At 53.4% G+C, this 16,123-nt stretch overlaps 1 protein-coding gene across 1 annotated transcript in view; it reads right to left on the reverse strand.

The window, feature by feature from the left end:
- Positions 1–15,864, reverse strand: part of LOC116862925 (active breakpoint cluster region-related protein-like) — a gene marked incomplete at its 3' end in the record, with an annotated part of 79,894 nt that extends 64,030 nt beyond the window's left edge. Inside the window, exons 1-2 of the mRNA XM_032850375.1 lie at positions 15,851–15,864; positions 10,644–11,062 (exon numbers count right to left, since the gene is read on the reverse strand). Coding sequence (XP_032706266.1) covers positions 10,644–11,062; positions 15,851–15,864 — 433 coding nt within the window. The remainder of the gene's footprint in view (positions 1–10,643; positions 11,063–15,850) is intronic.
- Positions 15,865–16,123: the final 259 nt, after the last annotated feature.

The following is a 16,123-nucleotide window of genomic DNA, read 5'->3' on the forward strand; positions in this document are numbered from 1 at the left end:
GGATAAAAATAGTTGGGACCGCCACAGGAGGCTGAAGATTAAATGGAACATTGTTTGCAAAGCGCTTAAGGACAGTGTCTGGCACTCCATGAACGGTAGTCTTTGTTATTTGTCTTCATGGCGCTAAGGAGTTTAGAGTCTGGCAGGGAAGAAATGACAACAGCCTGGAAAAGCGCATAGGTAAACACAAAACAATAGGTAAGAAAGCAGCCCCCCCCACCCCCATGATGGGGCCCAGAGCAGTCAGGGTTCTGAGCTGGGGCCCTCACTGAGGCAAGGGCTATTGTCAGGCATGGGGGGGCTTCCTGAAGGCGGTGGGCGCCCAGGTGAGGCTTGAGGGTGGAGGGGAGTTCAGCAGAGCACGGAGGGTAGCTGCAGGAGGCTGGGAAACCTGAATGGACAGTGTGAGGAACCCCCGACCCACACTGCCCGGCATGGGGAAGCTTGAAGGCAGTTTGGAGCTCATGTGGAAATACAATGCCCCATGGAAGGTTTCTGGGCAAAGGAGTGGCCAGTGCAAGTGGGTTTGTCATCACTACGGCCACTTGGAAAGGGGGTGGCGTCAGAGAAGGGGTCTGCTCAGGCGTCCGCTGACAGGGCCTGGCTGTTGTGGCGGTGATCAGCCAGGATAGGGTGCTTGAGCCAGAAACAGCATTTGGACATCAGATGTGTCCCATCCTTCCTTTCTAGGGAGCAAGAGAGAGAACCTGCTCCTGCTTCCAGTCTCTAAAGGTTCTACACCCAAAGATGGCACACAGCGCCCAGAGACATCAAGGTAGGCACCATCCATGCCCAAAGGAGGAACGTTTAGTCAGGGGCAACCATGGGGTTTGCAAAATGTTTGCCCACCCAAATCAGGGGGAAATGGTGCTTCCACATGGCTGAGTGGCACGCCAGCTGGTCCCTCATTAACCCTCTCAGTGATGTGCTAGAAAATTAACAGCCAAGGCATTCTGCTCCATTAACACCGAAGTTGGCCCTTCAGGGGGAAAGGGGTGGGGAGGACACGGGTTTCGTCTAGACAGAGGCACTCAGAAAGGCAGATGCTTGAGCTTCTGCCACTCAGGGAGGGGGTGAACATCAGAGGCCTGGTGTGCCCCCCCTGCCCCATGGGAGAAATCCCTAGCAGAGGCCAACCCCAATGGTGGCTCTCTTTTCTCGCCCTCAGCACAAGGTAATAACAACCTTTCACAGGTTTCACTGTGAGGATTAAATGAGATCATGAACTCGAGAACACTGGCTCAAGTGTGGTACCCATTAGATGTCCAATCAATTGCTCTGTTCTTTTTTTTATTTGAAAAGTGGGCTCAAAAGAGAGAGAGAGAGGTCATGGGTGGCTTTTCATCTGGCTAGAATCCGGTTACAGAAGCGTCTGACTTGGTTCACGGTCTGCAGTCAGTCTCCTAGGGATGGGAACTAAGAACCCTGGAGCTCTGCTCCCCAAACTGTGGTCCCTAGACCTTCAGCAGCACTGACATTACCTGGGAACTTGCTAGAATGCTGAGTCTCAGGCCTCAGACCTTCTGTGTCTTAACAAGACCCCAAGGTGATTCAAATATACGACTGAGTTTGAGACTCTGCTCTAATATATTTGTTCCTAGGAGAAAACTGTCTTTTTTCCTCTCCTCTCCCACCACAGAAAATAGGGGACCCCGGACTCTGGGTAGAGAGAAGAAGAGAATGCCAACACAGAAGGGCCCTTTGATTAGCACCTGCTTGCTAGCCACACTGCATTAAAGCACACTCAAGCACATATTGAGAAAATTATTCCCTTCTTGATTCCTTTCAATCTCCCTGTTACTGAAGAAGAAAGACTCTGTTTGATGCTAGTATGTCTTTAACATCTTTCTATCTTCTGTTCCTTTTTCTTTTAAACAAGAACACAGGAGGCTTAGACCTAGATCTTTCCAAGGGCAACAGTGCATAATTTGAATTAATAACCTTGTTAGTTTTTAGTGCATTTGTTCGTAAGGTAACTTTTGGTTTTTGCAAGTGGTACATATTGCCACTAGTTCCCCTTCTAAGAAAGTTATAAACACCGAATAGAACTGAAGAAAAACAGTAAGTCCATAAGAACAGAATTGTGGGAATCTGGCAAAAATCCCAACAAAGGTATAGAAAGCACTACGGTTCGGTAAATTATTATTCCTTACAGTTCATAAAAGCCCTTTGGAGATCATCTTGCCCACTGTTTTCCTACTGTAGGTCACGAAATCAATGTAGTAGGTCATGACAGCACTTTCCAGGTTTTCTTTGAAATGCAACAAAATGGAATAGAACAAAAGGGCATAAAAATATAAGTGCACTGCAAACTTTATAGAAAGGATAAGTACTCTCCAATGAAACTTTTGTTTTACTTTGTGTATGTACTGGCTTATAGCAGAAAATATGTGGATTACGTTTAGATTGCAAGAGTTAGAGCCGAATCTCCCTTTGGTAGGGGTCCCCAGCTGCTGCTAATTCCAGTGGTGAGGAGACGACTCCTCCGGCCAGGCCACCCATGAGCGGAGTGCCCTTCATGCTACACCCTAAGAAGGTCCCCACCTTGGCTTTCCGGCTCCTCTCTCACAACACAGAGCTGACAATAGTAGTTACTGCCACAGGTGATGAAACAGGCACTCACTCCCCAGCCCTGCTCAGGTGAGAGAGGCTGGGCCTGGTCAAGGCTGAGCCTCTGGTCTGGAACCCCAGGGAAGGCAGTAGCGACTAAGGCCTTAAGGGCAACTGAAAGTCTTTATTTGCCCCTCTATAAACAGAGGAGGAGCCCGGGGGTGGGGTGGGGGGATGCAGTCATGGATCCCTACAGCCAGCCAAACAGGGATTCCTAAAGGTGCCTGCAGACTCAGAGGAAGCGAGCTGCCAGTGCAGTTTGGGGCAGGGAAGGGAAAGGAAGAGAATGGAGTGGTGGAGTGCCCCCTCCCTCATCCCCAACTTACACCTCTGGGCTTTGGTTCTCAGCTCAGGACGGGCAATGCTCCGTTTCAACACCTCCAGAATGCTCACCACACGCAAACCCTTTCTGCAGCTGTCTTGAAAGGGGTCTGCTAGGGTGAAAGCCACAGCAGACTGACCCCTTGGCAGGGGGCTCTGGGGCCCTGGGGGAATGGGGAGAGGGGCTGGAGGCTCTGCCCTCCCCAGGGAAGCAGCCCATCATTAGCATGCTGGGTGTGGGTGAGTTCAAAGGCAGAAGCTAGATATGCAGCCCAACTGGCCCTGGGCCTCGGCAAAGGACCTTGGTGTGCAGTGGCCTAATTTAGGGCCGAGGCCCTTTATTCTCCTCTGGAAACTGTGGAGGTGAATTTTAAAAGGCCGAAGAGTGAGGCCAGCACAACTAGACTCTGCCAAGTCCCCTCCTCCTTCAGTCCCCATCTCCTCGCCTCTGCCCTTGCTCTGTTCTAAAAACTGGGCCCTAGCTGTACCTCATCTCTGCCCCCAAAGTCTATTTTCTCTCTTTCCCTTAAAACTCTTTTGTTGCTGTTGTTGTTAACCATCAGTGTTTCTTGCCAGTGATCCCAGGGACAAGGTAATGCTGGGATACGGGCTCTAAATGCCCACAGGGAGATCTCCTTGGGATCATTCCTTTCGAAGAGGTCGTACTGTTGGTAGGCACTTACAGGCCACCCAGAGGCTGAGAGCTACTGAACCCCACAGGAGAGCCAAGAGTTTTTCCGGTTGTCATTTTAGCTAGAGACGTGAACAGATCGACCAGCTTCCATGAACGACCAGCTGCCAAAGGGCCCTGACTGGCATTGCTGTGCAAGGCAAGGAGTATGGGAGAAAGCACATGTTATTAGAATCCAACCAACCTTGTGCTCAAAGCCTGGCTTGTCCTCTAGCTCTAGAACCTGGAATTAATTACTTAACTTCCCTGAGCCTGTCTCCCCTCTATAAAAAAGAGATAAGAACTCCTGCCTCATAAAGTAGGGCCTTGATGATGACTGGTGATCGCACAGGGTTAATGCCTGGGACTGCGTTGACACATTGTAGCTACTCCAGAGTACCGGCTACAATCATTATTGCTGTTGGAAGGCTAAGCAGAGAGACAGAGCCCCCTGAAATCTGATCCAGTTCAGACTGGAGATCTCTGGCCATAACCTAGCCTCTCAGGGCCTCTGTTCTCTCCTCTTAGGATAACCTAAGGGGAGTATGGAGCACAGCACAGCATCTGGCCCATAGTGGGGCTGGTTTTACATCATGTCCGTTCTTCCCAGACCAAATGGAAAACGTAATTTCTACAACCTCAGCAGGACTGACGAGCTTTCTTTTCTTTTCTTTTTTGAAGATTTTATTTATTTGAGAGAGAAAGAGAGAGCACGAGCCGGGGGTGGAGAGGCAGAGAGACCAAGAGAAGCAGGCTCCCCGCCAAGCAAGGAGTCCGACATGGGGCTCAAACGGGTCTCAAGCCCAGCACCCTGGGATCATGATCCAAGCTGAAGGCAGAAGCTTAACCCACTGAGCCACCCAGGCACCCCAAGTTTTCTTTTCATTGGGCCCATTGAGAGACCCAAGGGTGAGGTTTCTATGTACCTCTGTGGAACCCAGACACGTTTCCCAAAGAGGTCCCCATTGTACAACGCCAAGGTGTGTATGGATGGAACTCATGCCTCTCTGGCCCTAAAACTCTCAGAAAGGGCTTTTTCTCCTAAAATTTCATCTTCAAGGGAAAAAAATCACAAAGATGGTCCCTACTCTTTTTAAGCCCAGGGTAACTTGCAGCTGAACAGGGTGACCACAAGTGAGGAAATCAATTGTTGCTGTGGAGAACAGATGTCTCCCAAGTAGGAAAATAACTGGGCTTAATTACACAACATCTTTGTTCTCCATAATCTTGATCCATTAAACCCTTGCTGCTAGCCAGGAGGCAATACCCAGGAGGAAGAGGTTAGCCTAGTGCACTAATACGATCAACCTTTCAATCCCATAAAGGTAATTATGGTCACAGCCTTTCCCAACAGCCCTGAGTAAACCCACAGATCCCTAGCCAATATGGGGCTCTTCTAGGCAGCCCCAGCTCCAGCAACACACCAGACAGGCCAACGGCCATGTTGCCTGGAATGACAAGGACTCTGAGCTCCTCAGCACTGGTCCACCCAAGGCTTTCTAGCCCCCCAACCCCTTCTGGAGACCTTCCTCATCTGAGGCAAAACACCTGACCATATCTTCCATGTCTATCTGTGGTCTAGAGGGATATGCAGGCATCAGAAGTGAGCGTGGAGAGAAACAGCACCTGACCAATTAGGTCACTGCAGAGACCAACCCATCATCTCCTGAAGACCACACTGACCAGTAGTTTCTATATGACTAGGAAACCCATATTCATTTTTTATTCTGGTGTGTGGAGGGGAAGGAAAGGCAGAAAAGAAGATAGGAAAAAAGCACAGGTGCAGAAAACGGAGTGAGAGGCTCAGATAAGGTCTGAATCTGGGGACAGAGAACGTTATCCTTCGTCCAGTCAGCCATGGTACCAGTTGGCCCCACCTCGAAGGGCTCTTTGCCAAATGCCTTGGGCAGGGGGGTGGATTGGGCATCTATCCCCCAATCCTCATACGGGGGTGTTTCTATAGACTTCCTACTGCTCTGATTTCTTTCTCTCCATTTACAGGGTCTGGGCAGGTTTTCCCCAAGCTTCAGGAACAAGCAGAACACTCCCACTGCCAGTCAGGAGTATCACGGCTCATGGCTCCACGTGACCCTATCTTGCCCCAAGAAATGCACAAGGCCACAAACCAAAATCAGTCTCTCCTGTCCTGCTCTGGAGACAGGTAAGCTGCAGGCCTCTTCCTACTGGTACTCAATGGAAAGTGCTAAGACCCTGTAGGTAGAAAGTGATGGGTACTGAAGCCCCATGGATTGCTTCCACCTGCCACAGCCAGGGGCCTGGCAGAGGTGAACAAGGATGGACGTGGAATTGACAGTGAAGCTGCCTAGTTCCCAGTTTGTCCCCAAAGGGCTCAAGCTGAGCCAAACAGCTACAGGATCAACTCTGACAGTGAAGTCTTCTAACTGCACAATCACAAGCCCTAGCAACGCGTGGAACTCCCTTGGGGGGTCTCTGACTCCGTTGCAAACTACTACAATTACCAAATCCACACAGCTGGAAACTTGTGAATGGGCCAATGAATGGGTTTCTGGGATTTCTGGTGGAGTAAGAAGTTAAAGGAGCCAAGAACCCAGGAGTTTCCTTCTCCCTCTCATACTCATGCTACCAAAAATCACTGAAGGCTTATGTTTCAGGGGGAGCTGGCCTAGGCACCACCTAAGAACCAGGTACAGCACTCTGTACCTGCCAGCCCCCTCACCCCCTTCGTAGCCCTTTTCCACTCATCAGCGAGCCCTTCACAGACTTCTGTTTGTAATGAGAACCACGAGGAGCTGGATAGCTGAGCAACAGTCCCACAGCACTCCTCACCTTCAAAGCAGCTTATAAACATGAATGAATCAGCGCGGAATGTACGAGAGACATCATGGTCTCGCATTACAGAGAAGTACGCACAGGGCACCCAGGAACCAGACCAGACCTCAGAGAGCAACCCAAGTCTTCCGTCCCACCTGCAAGAGTGAGGCGGAACGGGTTCTCTCCCTATTCCCCTGTCTTCTACCCACTTAGCTAATTCTTCACAAATGTTCCTGTCATTTCTTCTGTTTTCCAAAGAACAGCAGCAACAATCACAGTAACAAAAATTCTCCTCCAAGTAGATGACTTCATTCTGCCAGCCCCACCTCCGAGACTCCAGCAGCCGTGACAATAATGGACCAGTGTTAACGAGAAGGAATAAACGCTGGGGCTTTTCAGAGGGGGAAAAAGCACCCAACTGCAGGTGTTCACAAGGACATCTGGGGTGGTCTGATGCGGCTGGAGTGAGACAGCTGCTCCGATCAGACCCACAGTCTGTCAGGCCAGTCGCCGGATCCTTGGTGTGGCTGACAGAGGAGTAAGATGGGAAACTGAGGCTGGTTCCTGATGGTCTGGAGATGCGTATGTATGCCCACAGATGGGCTGTATGCCCACAGCCCCAAATGCTTTCTGGGCTCTTGGATAGGGTATGGAGTCTACAAGAGACATGGAAATATCACAAGTGACAGAAATATGCCTTGGAAGTGTTGCCTGGGGTGAAAAAAGAAAGACTTCCCATTTGAAGAGGTTCCAAATCATTGCCCGCCATCCATATCTCAGTTCAGCTGTTTGGAGGATATGGTATCCACTCCGAGGGGAAGGCTCAGAGCATCCCCCACTTTGTTATTCCACAGAACTTAATTTAAATCCAACCTTATCCCATGCTATAGAAGAAAACCGAGAGAGTGGTTAAGAGCTCAGTGGAGAAGGGGATGAGAGAAAGACATAGAGAAGATAAAAGGAAGAACGCAGCCCTACAGAAAGAATCACGCCAGCTATGGGGGGAGAGTCGAGGCAAGGCCCCAAGGGACAAAGCTGATGTTATTACATTAATGTAGGAAAACGAGTGGTACAGAGACAAGAAGGGGTGGCTGGAAGCCTCATCTGCCACTCCAGCTTGTCGGGAGCAAAGACCCTGCTCCAACCAGCCCCATAACGCACTGGTAGCTGGGAGTCAACTCATCTTCTCAGGTCAGACAAATCCCATCACAGCATCCCTTCCGGACTTCTACCATAGGGACAAAGGGGCTCTGTTGTCTACCTCTTCTCAAACTCCCATCCACCTGCAATGAAAATGTGCACACTCCTCCCGGCATCGATGCTGAAGCCAGGAAGAATGAGCTGACATCCCCGAAAGCAAGAAGCAAGTCAGAGGAGGGGCCAGTTGGCAGTCTGGCACCTTACAAGTAGAGAATCACCAACCTCAGTGAGTTCAACTGCCCCCCACAATGGCTCTAGGACCAGCTCTCAGTTCCCGCAAGAGACACAGGGGACAGCTCGGGCTCACAATCACTGAGGTCACTTTTCCTGCTGGACCATTTCAGGAAGAATCCTGTTTTAACAGAGGACCAGAGAGACAGATGCTTCCCATCCCATGACATCCCAAGGCCTTGGGTAAGCTCAGACGTCTCTAGGTGACGCTCAGAGTCTTCCTCAACAACATGGGGAATGATGTGAATTCTAGCCTTGTCACTTATCATTTATGTGACTTTGGATCATGATCAGAGCTTACCATAGCTCTCTTCCTGCAAAATGGAGATGAGACCACAAGTCTTGCTCAGTTGTGTGGCTTGAAGAGGATGGCTAGAGAGAGCCCAGCATAGTGCCTAGCATGTTCAAGCTCCTCAGGATATGCTATTATCCTGGTTACCAGGTGCAGCACTGGGAAATGGCCCCTATCACTGGGTGGGTGGGTGGGGGGGGGGAGTCCAGTCACATCTCTGAGACATACACGGGCCACCCTGTGCCATGAAGACATCCCCTTTATAATGCCGCTGGATGTAGCTTTTGTGGGGACTTCCCCCCCAGGACTGTGAGCCTTGTAAGCAAACAGCTTTCTGAGAGGCAGAGCAACTTCCTCTGGGAGCCACAAAACCAGGCTGCCAGGCAAATGACAGCCCGGGTATTTGTTTTAATTGAGGCTCCTGTCAAGAGGAAACTTCATGGCTAACAGCCCAAACATGACTGCACAGCACCTCCCCAGGAAGCCTCATTCTGTGGCTCTCACATAAGCCATTTTCAGGAGGAAGGCAGGGACTCCTCACATCACTGCCAACTCAGCGCCTCCCCCGACCCCAACCCGGGCTGTCCCAGGAGCCCAGGGGCAGGGGCAGCAAGAAGCACGGCAGACAGTTCTGATGCCAGCCTGCCTCCGTCAGGCCTGCTTAGCAGACACCCCCAAAGAACGCTTCAGTCCAGTGCCCTGTCCAGGTCCTATCTTCCTCTGGTCAGCAGTAATGTTCAAGGAGACCTCTCAGACAGTTTGGCTTCCCTGCTCCAAAGGGTGGTGGTTGTGGGGAGAGATAGGAAAACTTGGAATAATTAGGTTGAGGAGTCTCTGTTAGGGCAATAGAGAGAAAGCCAGAGACAGATCTCCATAGGATTCTATGCACTGAGAAGTAGGGAAATCACTACTGGGTTTTGCAAAAGGGCCAGGAATATTCAGGAACAGAAGCAGCACGTGAATATGAGGCATTGTGTTTACTGTTATTTGCAAGAGCACAGCTAAGAGGTCACTAATCCTTCCTGGGGGTCAGGAGTGGATCTATAGCAGGGCTCTGAACAGATGTATGCCCTCATTCACGCAGACACACGTGTGCACACACACGCCGCACAGCCATGGGCCCTGACCTTCACCCAATGGTGCTGGCCTCTGCCAGGGAAGGAGCAGATGGAGTGGCTGGGCTCAGTGTAAGACTGACACCCAGGGGATCCAGCTTTGCCCCTTTGATGTTGAAAAACCAAAGTGGAATGAACCATCACAAGGAGAGCTGGGGGGGGGGGGATGGAAGGGGAGGAGGAAGGAGAAGAGGGAGGAGAAGGTACAGGGAATGATAGGGACCCAAGGAGATACAGAGGTCAGAGGCTGGATGATGAGTACTGAGGAACCTCCAGGGCAAGGTCTTGGGGTTCAAGGCACCATCCTTGTCCATTCCTCTCTCTTTCCATATAACTGTCACCAAGAAATTTGAGCCAGGGTAACCCTTAAAAATGTCCTTGTCCCATGGCAAGTGTCCAGAAACTGCTTAGCCCCCCGCCTCCCGGAACCCCTGACCCCTGCCTCAGAAATCTGCGCTAGCAGACACAGCGAGAGAGTGGGAGGGTCCCCCGGAAGTGCTCAGAGAAGGCAAAAGCCACTCACTAGCTTCTGCAGGGGCCAGTAGGACCCTCTTCCGACCTCACTGAAAGCTTTGGGGAAGGTGCTTCAAGGGAGAGGTGGAGAGAAGGTCGGAGGTTCCGTCACCTCTGCAAGGCAGGGTGTAAAGTGAGGGCGCTCACCGTTCTCCACAAGCCCCCAGAATGTACGGGTGACCAGTTACACATCCCAGGCGGCAGCGCAAGAGCAATCACATGACTGAGGCAGATTTGGGAGCGAGGGGGTGGAGAAGCCGAGGTTTTTGGTTTTTTTGTTTTTTGTTGTTGTTTTTTTTTTTTTTTCTTTTTTGGGGGTTGGTGAGGATGGGGGAAGTGATGAGGAGGGCAGGAAAGACTGCTGAGCCGGAGGTTTCCAGCTCCTTCGATCCAAATGGCCCCCATGGAAATCTGCACCTAGAGTCCCTTCCAACCGACCCCACCTCCACCCCCAAACACTCAACGGCCCCAGGATGTCCCCGCGGTGACAAACTCAAGCGCCAAGGACTTTGCCAAAATGGCCTTTCTGCTTCAGCGTGGACAGAAGGAAGCGGAGGGAGCACCCTACAAGAGCTCTCCTTCCTGAGGGCTGGGGAGTGCTCAGTTACACAACAGGTGGGAAAGGGGTGACACAGCTCTCCGGATTCTGTCGGGCCACTGGCCCCCGACCCGCTCGAAGTCCGCTCCGGGGACCCTATCTGCGGCCGATCGCTGGGGGGACCGCCACCTGTCCCCCCATCCGCCCTACCTCCCGGCCCCCTGGCACCTGGCCGGCGGTGCCCGCAGCCCCCAGCCCCGCGCGGGGCTCCCCAGACAAGCCCAGCAGGTCGCGCCCCAGGACCGTCGGGGCGCGGAGACCCGTTCCCGCCTGGCCTACCCGGCCCGAGAGCACACGTACTGCTATAGAGGGTGTCGATCCAGGAGAGACGCGGCAGGCCCCGGTGGCTGAGCGGCTCCATGCCCGCGGCTCGGCGCGGCGGCGGCGGCGGCGGCTCCGTCAGATCGGAAACCCGACCCTCATCGCACAACAAAGGAGGGAGGGCGCGGGCGGCGGGCGGGCCGGCCGGCGGGGAGCCGGGAGGGGCGGCCAGCCCCGGAGGCCGAAGTTGCCGGGCGCGGGGTGGAGGCGGGGGGAGGCAGGGAAACAGGTAGCAGGGAGGAGCGAGGCGGAGCTGCGGGAAGAGGAGGGGAGGGCGGGCGAGCGCAAGCGAGCGCCCCCCGGGAGCCCTTCCGGCCACTGCGGCCCCGGCAAGCCCCGCTGCGGATCCCCGAGCGGCGGCCCCGCAGCCCGCCCGCAGACTAGCAACTTCCCCGGGGCTGCGCGGCGGCCAGGGACGGGGGGCGGGGGCCGCGACCAATCGGCGCTAGGCTCCCGCGCCCCCTCCCCCGCCGCAGCACGCCTCCAGACCCGGTCGGGGGTGTGGGGAGCAGCCCCAGTCCCCTCGGACGGCCAGGCGAGAGGGGCTCCAGCGGGTGACCGAGGAGTGGTCCCGCGGGGGGGGGTCTCCGGGCTGCGGCGGAGGCCCAGGCGCCTCTTCCTCCCCTCGCTGGGCTCAGCCGAATTCTGGCAGCCCGCAGACTAAGTGCCGCGGGGAGACCTATGGGCCCCGCAGGGGTGACATCACCTGCCACCCCAGGATCTCTAAGCGCAGTTTCTGGGGCTGGTGCGGCCGTCAGGCCCCTCCCCTAGGCAAGCCTGGGGGGGGCGGCGCGGACCGGGTTAAGGAAAGCCTTGGCCGCCGGGACACTCCTTCCAAACCTTAATTACCTCATCTGTTTAAACACCCTTGACCTAAACGCCGGCCGTTCTGCCCAACACACCAGAGGGCAGCGGCTGGAGAAAGTCAGGGGGCTGGGGGTCGACGAGGGTCAGTGGAGAACACACTGGAGACAGGAGAGACTCCAGGGTCTTCACTGGGTTCCCCAGGAGACTTCCTTGGGGACCTACAGTTGCAGCCCAGGAGGCATACCTTGCATGCATAATCACATACAAGCTGAGAGAAGTCTGGGGGCAAGGTGGCTCTGTGAATAGAACCTTTAGAAATGAAATTCCTGGTAAGATCTCCCAAGAGCAGTGAAGAGTCTGTTGAGGGGGCTTTATGCCCATCTCCCGGGACCCAAAGCAACTTTTCTGCAGATTTGGTCCTCTAGGCCTCCTCTGGCCAAAGGACTCTGAAGGGCTGGGGAGGGAGGAGAGGGAAGGGAGGGTGGGCAAGGGCAGGGGCCACTGAAGCTCCTCTCCTGAACCCAAGAGAAGGGAAGCAGAAGGCTCCATGGGACTCAGCTCTCCTTGGACCCACCCAAATGGCGGCAGGGCTCCGCATCCTCCCAAACAACCACAGATCCAGTTCTTCTTCTTCTTCTTTTTTTTTTTTTTTAAAGATTTTTTTTTTTTTTTTTTTTTTTTTTAGATCCAGTTCTTCTTGAGGGGAGGAGCAGACCCTCACCCACAATGCTGAAAGGAAGCGTGCAACCAGCCCCAGCTGGGGTAGAGGCCTCCAACTCACAGCAGGTGAGGTGAGCCCCCGTAGGTGCAGGGGGGAGGGCATGGAAAGCCTTCATAGGTGGCTCCAGTGGGTGTTTTTCCACTGTGAGGTAACACTGGCCCCTCCCCACATTCACTCAGCTCGCCCCCAACTCAACTCTCCTGGCTCAGACTCTGACTCTGTCTCTTGAGGCCCCTCCCTGCTCAGCTGTCACCCTCCCACCATCCCTGACTTGCACACAAGACTGGGAGGACCAAGCAGGCACCTGGAGCTTGGCAGAGGGGGGGTGGTGTGCATCTCCAATGAGATGCTCCAGAAATAGAGCCGGGATGGGAGAGGAAGCAAACGGGCTCTCAGAGGAACCAGAGGGAGGATGGTGAGGGTGGAGGAGCGGAGAGGGGCCCAGAGCCTCTCCTTCCACGTGGGACTCTCAGAAGGCACGGAACCCAGAAGAAAGGTGGCAACAGGAGCGCAGCCCCGGGAGGCAGCACCACGGGCCCCTCCCCAATAATAACCAGCACCACTGAGGCAGCCTGGGCTCTTTCTGTATGCTGCAGGGATTTTCCTGATGGCCACATCCGGGCACTCACTGTCAGGAGGCCGGAGATGTATGTTTCTGCGTGAGATACATACATTTGCATACATTTTACATTTTTATCTACAAAGGCTTGAACATGCTATTTTCAGCATTTTCAAGCTAAAATGTTACAGTTGCTCTCCTTAGCATTGCCACAGTTTGCTTTTTTTTTTTTTTTTCCCCTACATTCTGTCCAATCCCATCCTGGACCTCCCACTCCAGAACACAATATAGGGTACAGGGAGAGAATAATCTTGGAGGCAGTAAGGAGGAACGCTTGTGGTAATTAACGGAGATGGTCTGCGGAGCACCTGGCTTGGACCCCAGTGCTTTGCTTACAGGACCATCTCACTGTGAACCTCACTGCCATCTCAGCTCCCTGAATTTTCTAGATGAGAAAACGGAGGCACTGAGTAGCCCTCCCAGCCCTCCTCAATCCCCACACACTTGTCTCTCGCACACACATCCCAGGAAAGGGCAGTTACTCCAAGATGCCCTTGAAGCCATTTCTGGTGGCTTTCAGTAGATCGGTTAACACCACACAGCCGGACTCTAATCTTGGCTGGGAGACAAGTGTATGGGCCTTTGAGCACCAGGGTGATTCGAGACTGGAAAAGAAGCCTCCCGATTCCTGGCACCGAGGGTGGGGAGGAGTTTGGGGAGACCCAATACCACACTTGACATTCGAGGAAGGAAGGAGTTAAGGAATCATTCTCCTCTGCATTTTGCCAAAGGTTAAGTGCTCTGCCAGCAACCCCAATCTGTCTGAGCAAGGGAGGGGCTCTCCTGTGGACAGACCGCCCTGATTCTGCGAAGCGTAGATCTGCCTTCAAACCCCAAGGCACTGAATCAGCACCCAACACACTTCATCCTCCAAGCCCACACGAACCATTCTCTATCCAGGTTTTTGGGTGAAATTCTCCACCGTCGCCAGCCCTCCCTAAGCCTGTGCACGAGGCTGCTCTCAGCTCCCTACTGGCCTTGCTGACCACCTGCTCCTGCCTTACCACCCACGCACATAGGGGGGATTGAAGGGTCGGCTGCCTTGACTGTAGCACTGGGCGGTGGATGAGAGGCTGAATGGTAAGGAGATGTATCCCATTCTGAAGGTCAGCGGCCTTGCCCTTAATTCACAGGTGTGCTGCTCACTGCCTTCCCAGCAACCGACTCTCGCTTCTACCAGCCACTTAGCCAGATGGAAAAAGGGTAACTGTGCTTTAAACCAAAACTTGGTGCTACCGCTTTTCTTCCCTCCTCACTTAGCAGCCCAGCTCCACTGTGCACAAGAGGAAGGCCAGGAAGTCCCTGCTTCCTTGATCACCCGGAGGTCACTGCTGGTGAAAAGGATGTCCATGCACCTTTCCCCATGCTGGGGCTGGCAGGGGGCACCAGTGTGCATAGGCTGGAGGTACAGGAGAGGGTGGAGGGCCTCTGCATTCCAATTAAAAAACAAAAACAAAAACCGGACTATGATAGCCAAAAAAACAAGACTTTGTACCGTTCCTGCCAGATCTGCTCTTTAAAAGCTGGAACTGCATTTTTCCTCCCCACTGGGGTATCCAAAGCACTCCGCCCAGTAGATGACTGAGGCTCAGGCAGACTCTAAAGCAGCCATAACCACATTGTGCCCCCAGACCAGACTCTCTGCCCAAAGCCCGACAGACGGGCTTCTAACATTATAGGTTGAATATGTAAAATGAATGACTGCTGACGTTTGCCCAGTGCTTGTTGGGTGTGGGACACTGCTCTATGGGCTTCACGTAGATTATCTCCCTTAATCCTTATAATAAGCTAACAAGACAGGTACTGCTCTTCTCTCCCGTTCCCTAGAAGTAGACAGGCTACGTATCGGCCAGCTAGCAGCTGGTGACACTTAGAAATGATCTGAGATGTGTACAGTCTCTGTATTGGGCTGTGATGAGTGAACAAATGAATGAACAGAATGAAGCTAAACTCGGAGAAAGACATTGAAGCCATAGTAGGAATGCAAGGCAGTGTAATTCCAGAAACCCTACCCACACACCCAACCACCTCCCCACCCCTGCCCACGAGCCCACCAATGATTAAGCAAAAGGAGAGCTGGTTCTCCAAGCCACATCTACCACAACAGGGCCAATGACCCTGGACACAATCTGGATGCAATCAATCCAGTGACCATCTCCTGAACTCCAGTGTCCACTAACCCCACAGCTTCTATGCCTTGGGCCAGTCTCTAGTCTTCCCCAGCTCAGTTTTCAAATCTCTGGGTGGGTGCCCTCATAGATCAGGCAGACAACTTCCAGGCTTCCTACCTGCCTTCGCAGACCATAAACTCTGCTTCCTAGCAGACCTTGCGGGGCTGTTTCTGGCTCCTGGCTTCATTTCCTTTACCTTGGTCCAGTAAAGTGGCACTGTTCCGAGGCTCATTTCACTGCCACCTTGGGCCTAGAAAGCAGGAAATTCCTTAGGCGTCTGCTGGGTCATCACCTCTCAGGGACCCAGGCTTGGCCAGACAGTTCTATCTATCCTTTGTCCTCTCCCTACCTGTCTCTTCCCAGCCTCTTATATTTCCAGAGACAGTGAGATCTATAGACAGCACAGATGAACTCAAAGCCTTCCCCAATTATTTATTTCTCCATCAAAGTTTGTGTCAGCTTGAGTCATAAATAATCTGCAGCCTTGGCAAGATGTAAACCAGAGAACTGCATTCACGCCCTTGTCGCCTCCCTCAGCATGGTGGCCGGGGAGAGGCAGAGTGCCATCCCAGTCTCTGTAGCTGGGAAGCTCCCGGCGTGGCCCCACACAGTTCCCAGAGGCTCTAGGGAAGCCTAGCTCCCCCAGGGCCAGCGGCCACAGTGAGCCTAGCTTCCTGGGCTGAGTAGCTGCCTCAGATTATATTGGGTAAGCTGCAATTTCAGGAGGGTCTCATGCCAAGCCCCTAAAGTGGCCCTCATCCAACTTGGCTCAGATTGTACCCCCCAGAGGTCAACGTGAGAGGCTTCCTGGAGAGCGGATCAGAGGGCTCAACAGTAGGGGGTGGAGCCCCCTTCCTAATTTACTCACCACGGCATCCCCATCAGCGCGTTTGGAAAGAGGCCAGAAGAGACGGAAGGATTCTCTAAGACCCCCAAACCCAGAGACAAAGTTCAGCGGTTCCAAGCTTCCCAGGTCCAAGAGTGCAGCAATGGTGTGCCCCCCCTGGGGTCAGAGCTCCCAGGCCAGCCCCCTGCCCTCTTGTGGCCGCCGCTCCCCTGCAGCTGGCTGTGCGTCTTGTTCTTGCAGCCAGACTTCTGCAGATGCACCCCAGCCCTGTGCTCCTCTGCCAGGAGCTGTGAC

This window comes from Lontra canadensis, unplaced genomic scaffold (assembly GCF_010015895.1).
Source record: "Lontra canadensis isolate GAN:19392208 unplaced genomic scaffold, GSC_riverotter_1.0 scaffold390, whole genome shotgun sequence".
Lineage (NCBI taxonomy): Eukaryota > Metazoa > Chordata > Mammalia > Carnivora > Mustelidae > Lontra > Lontra canadensis.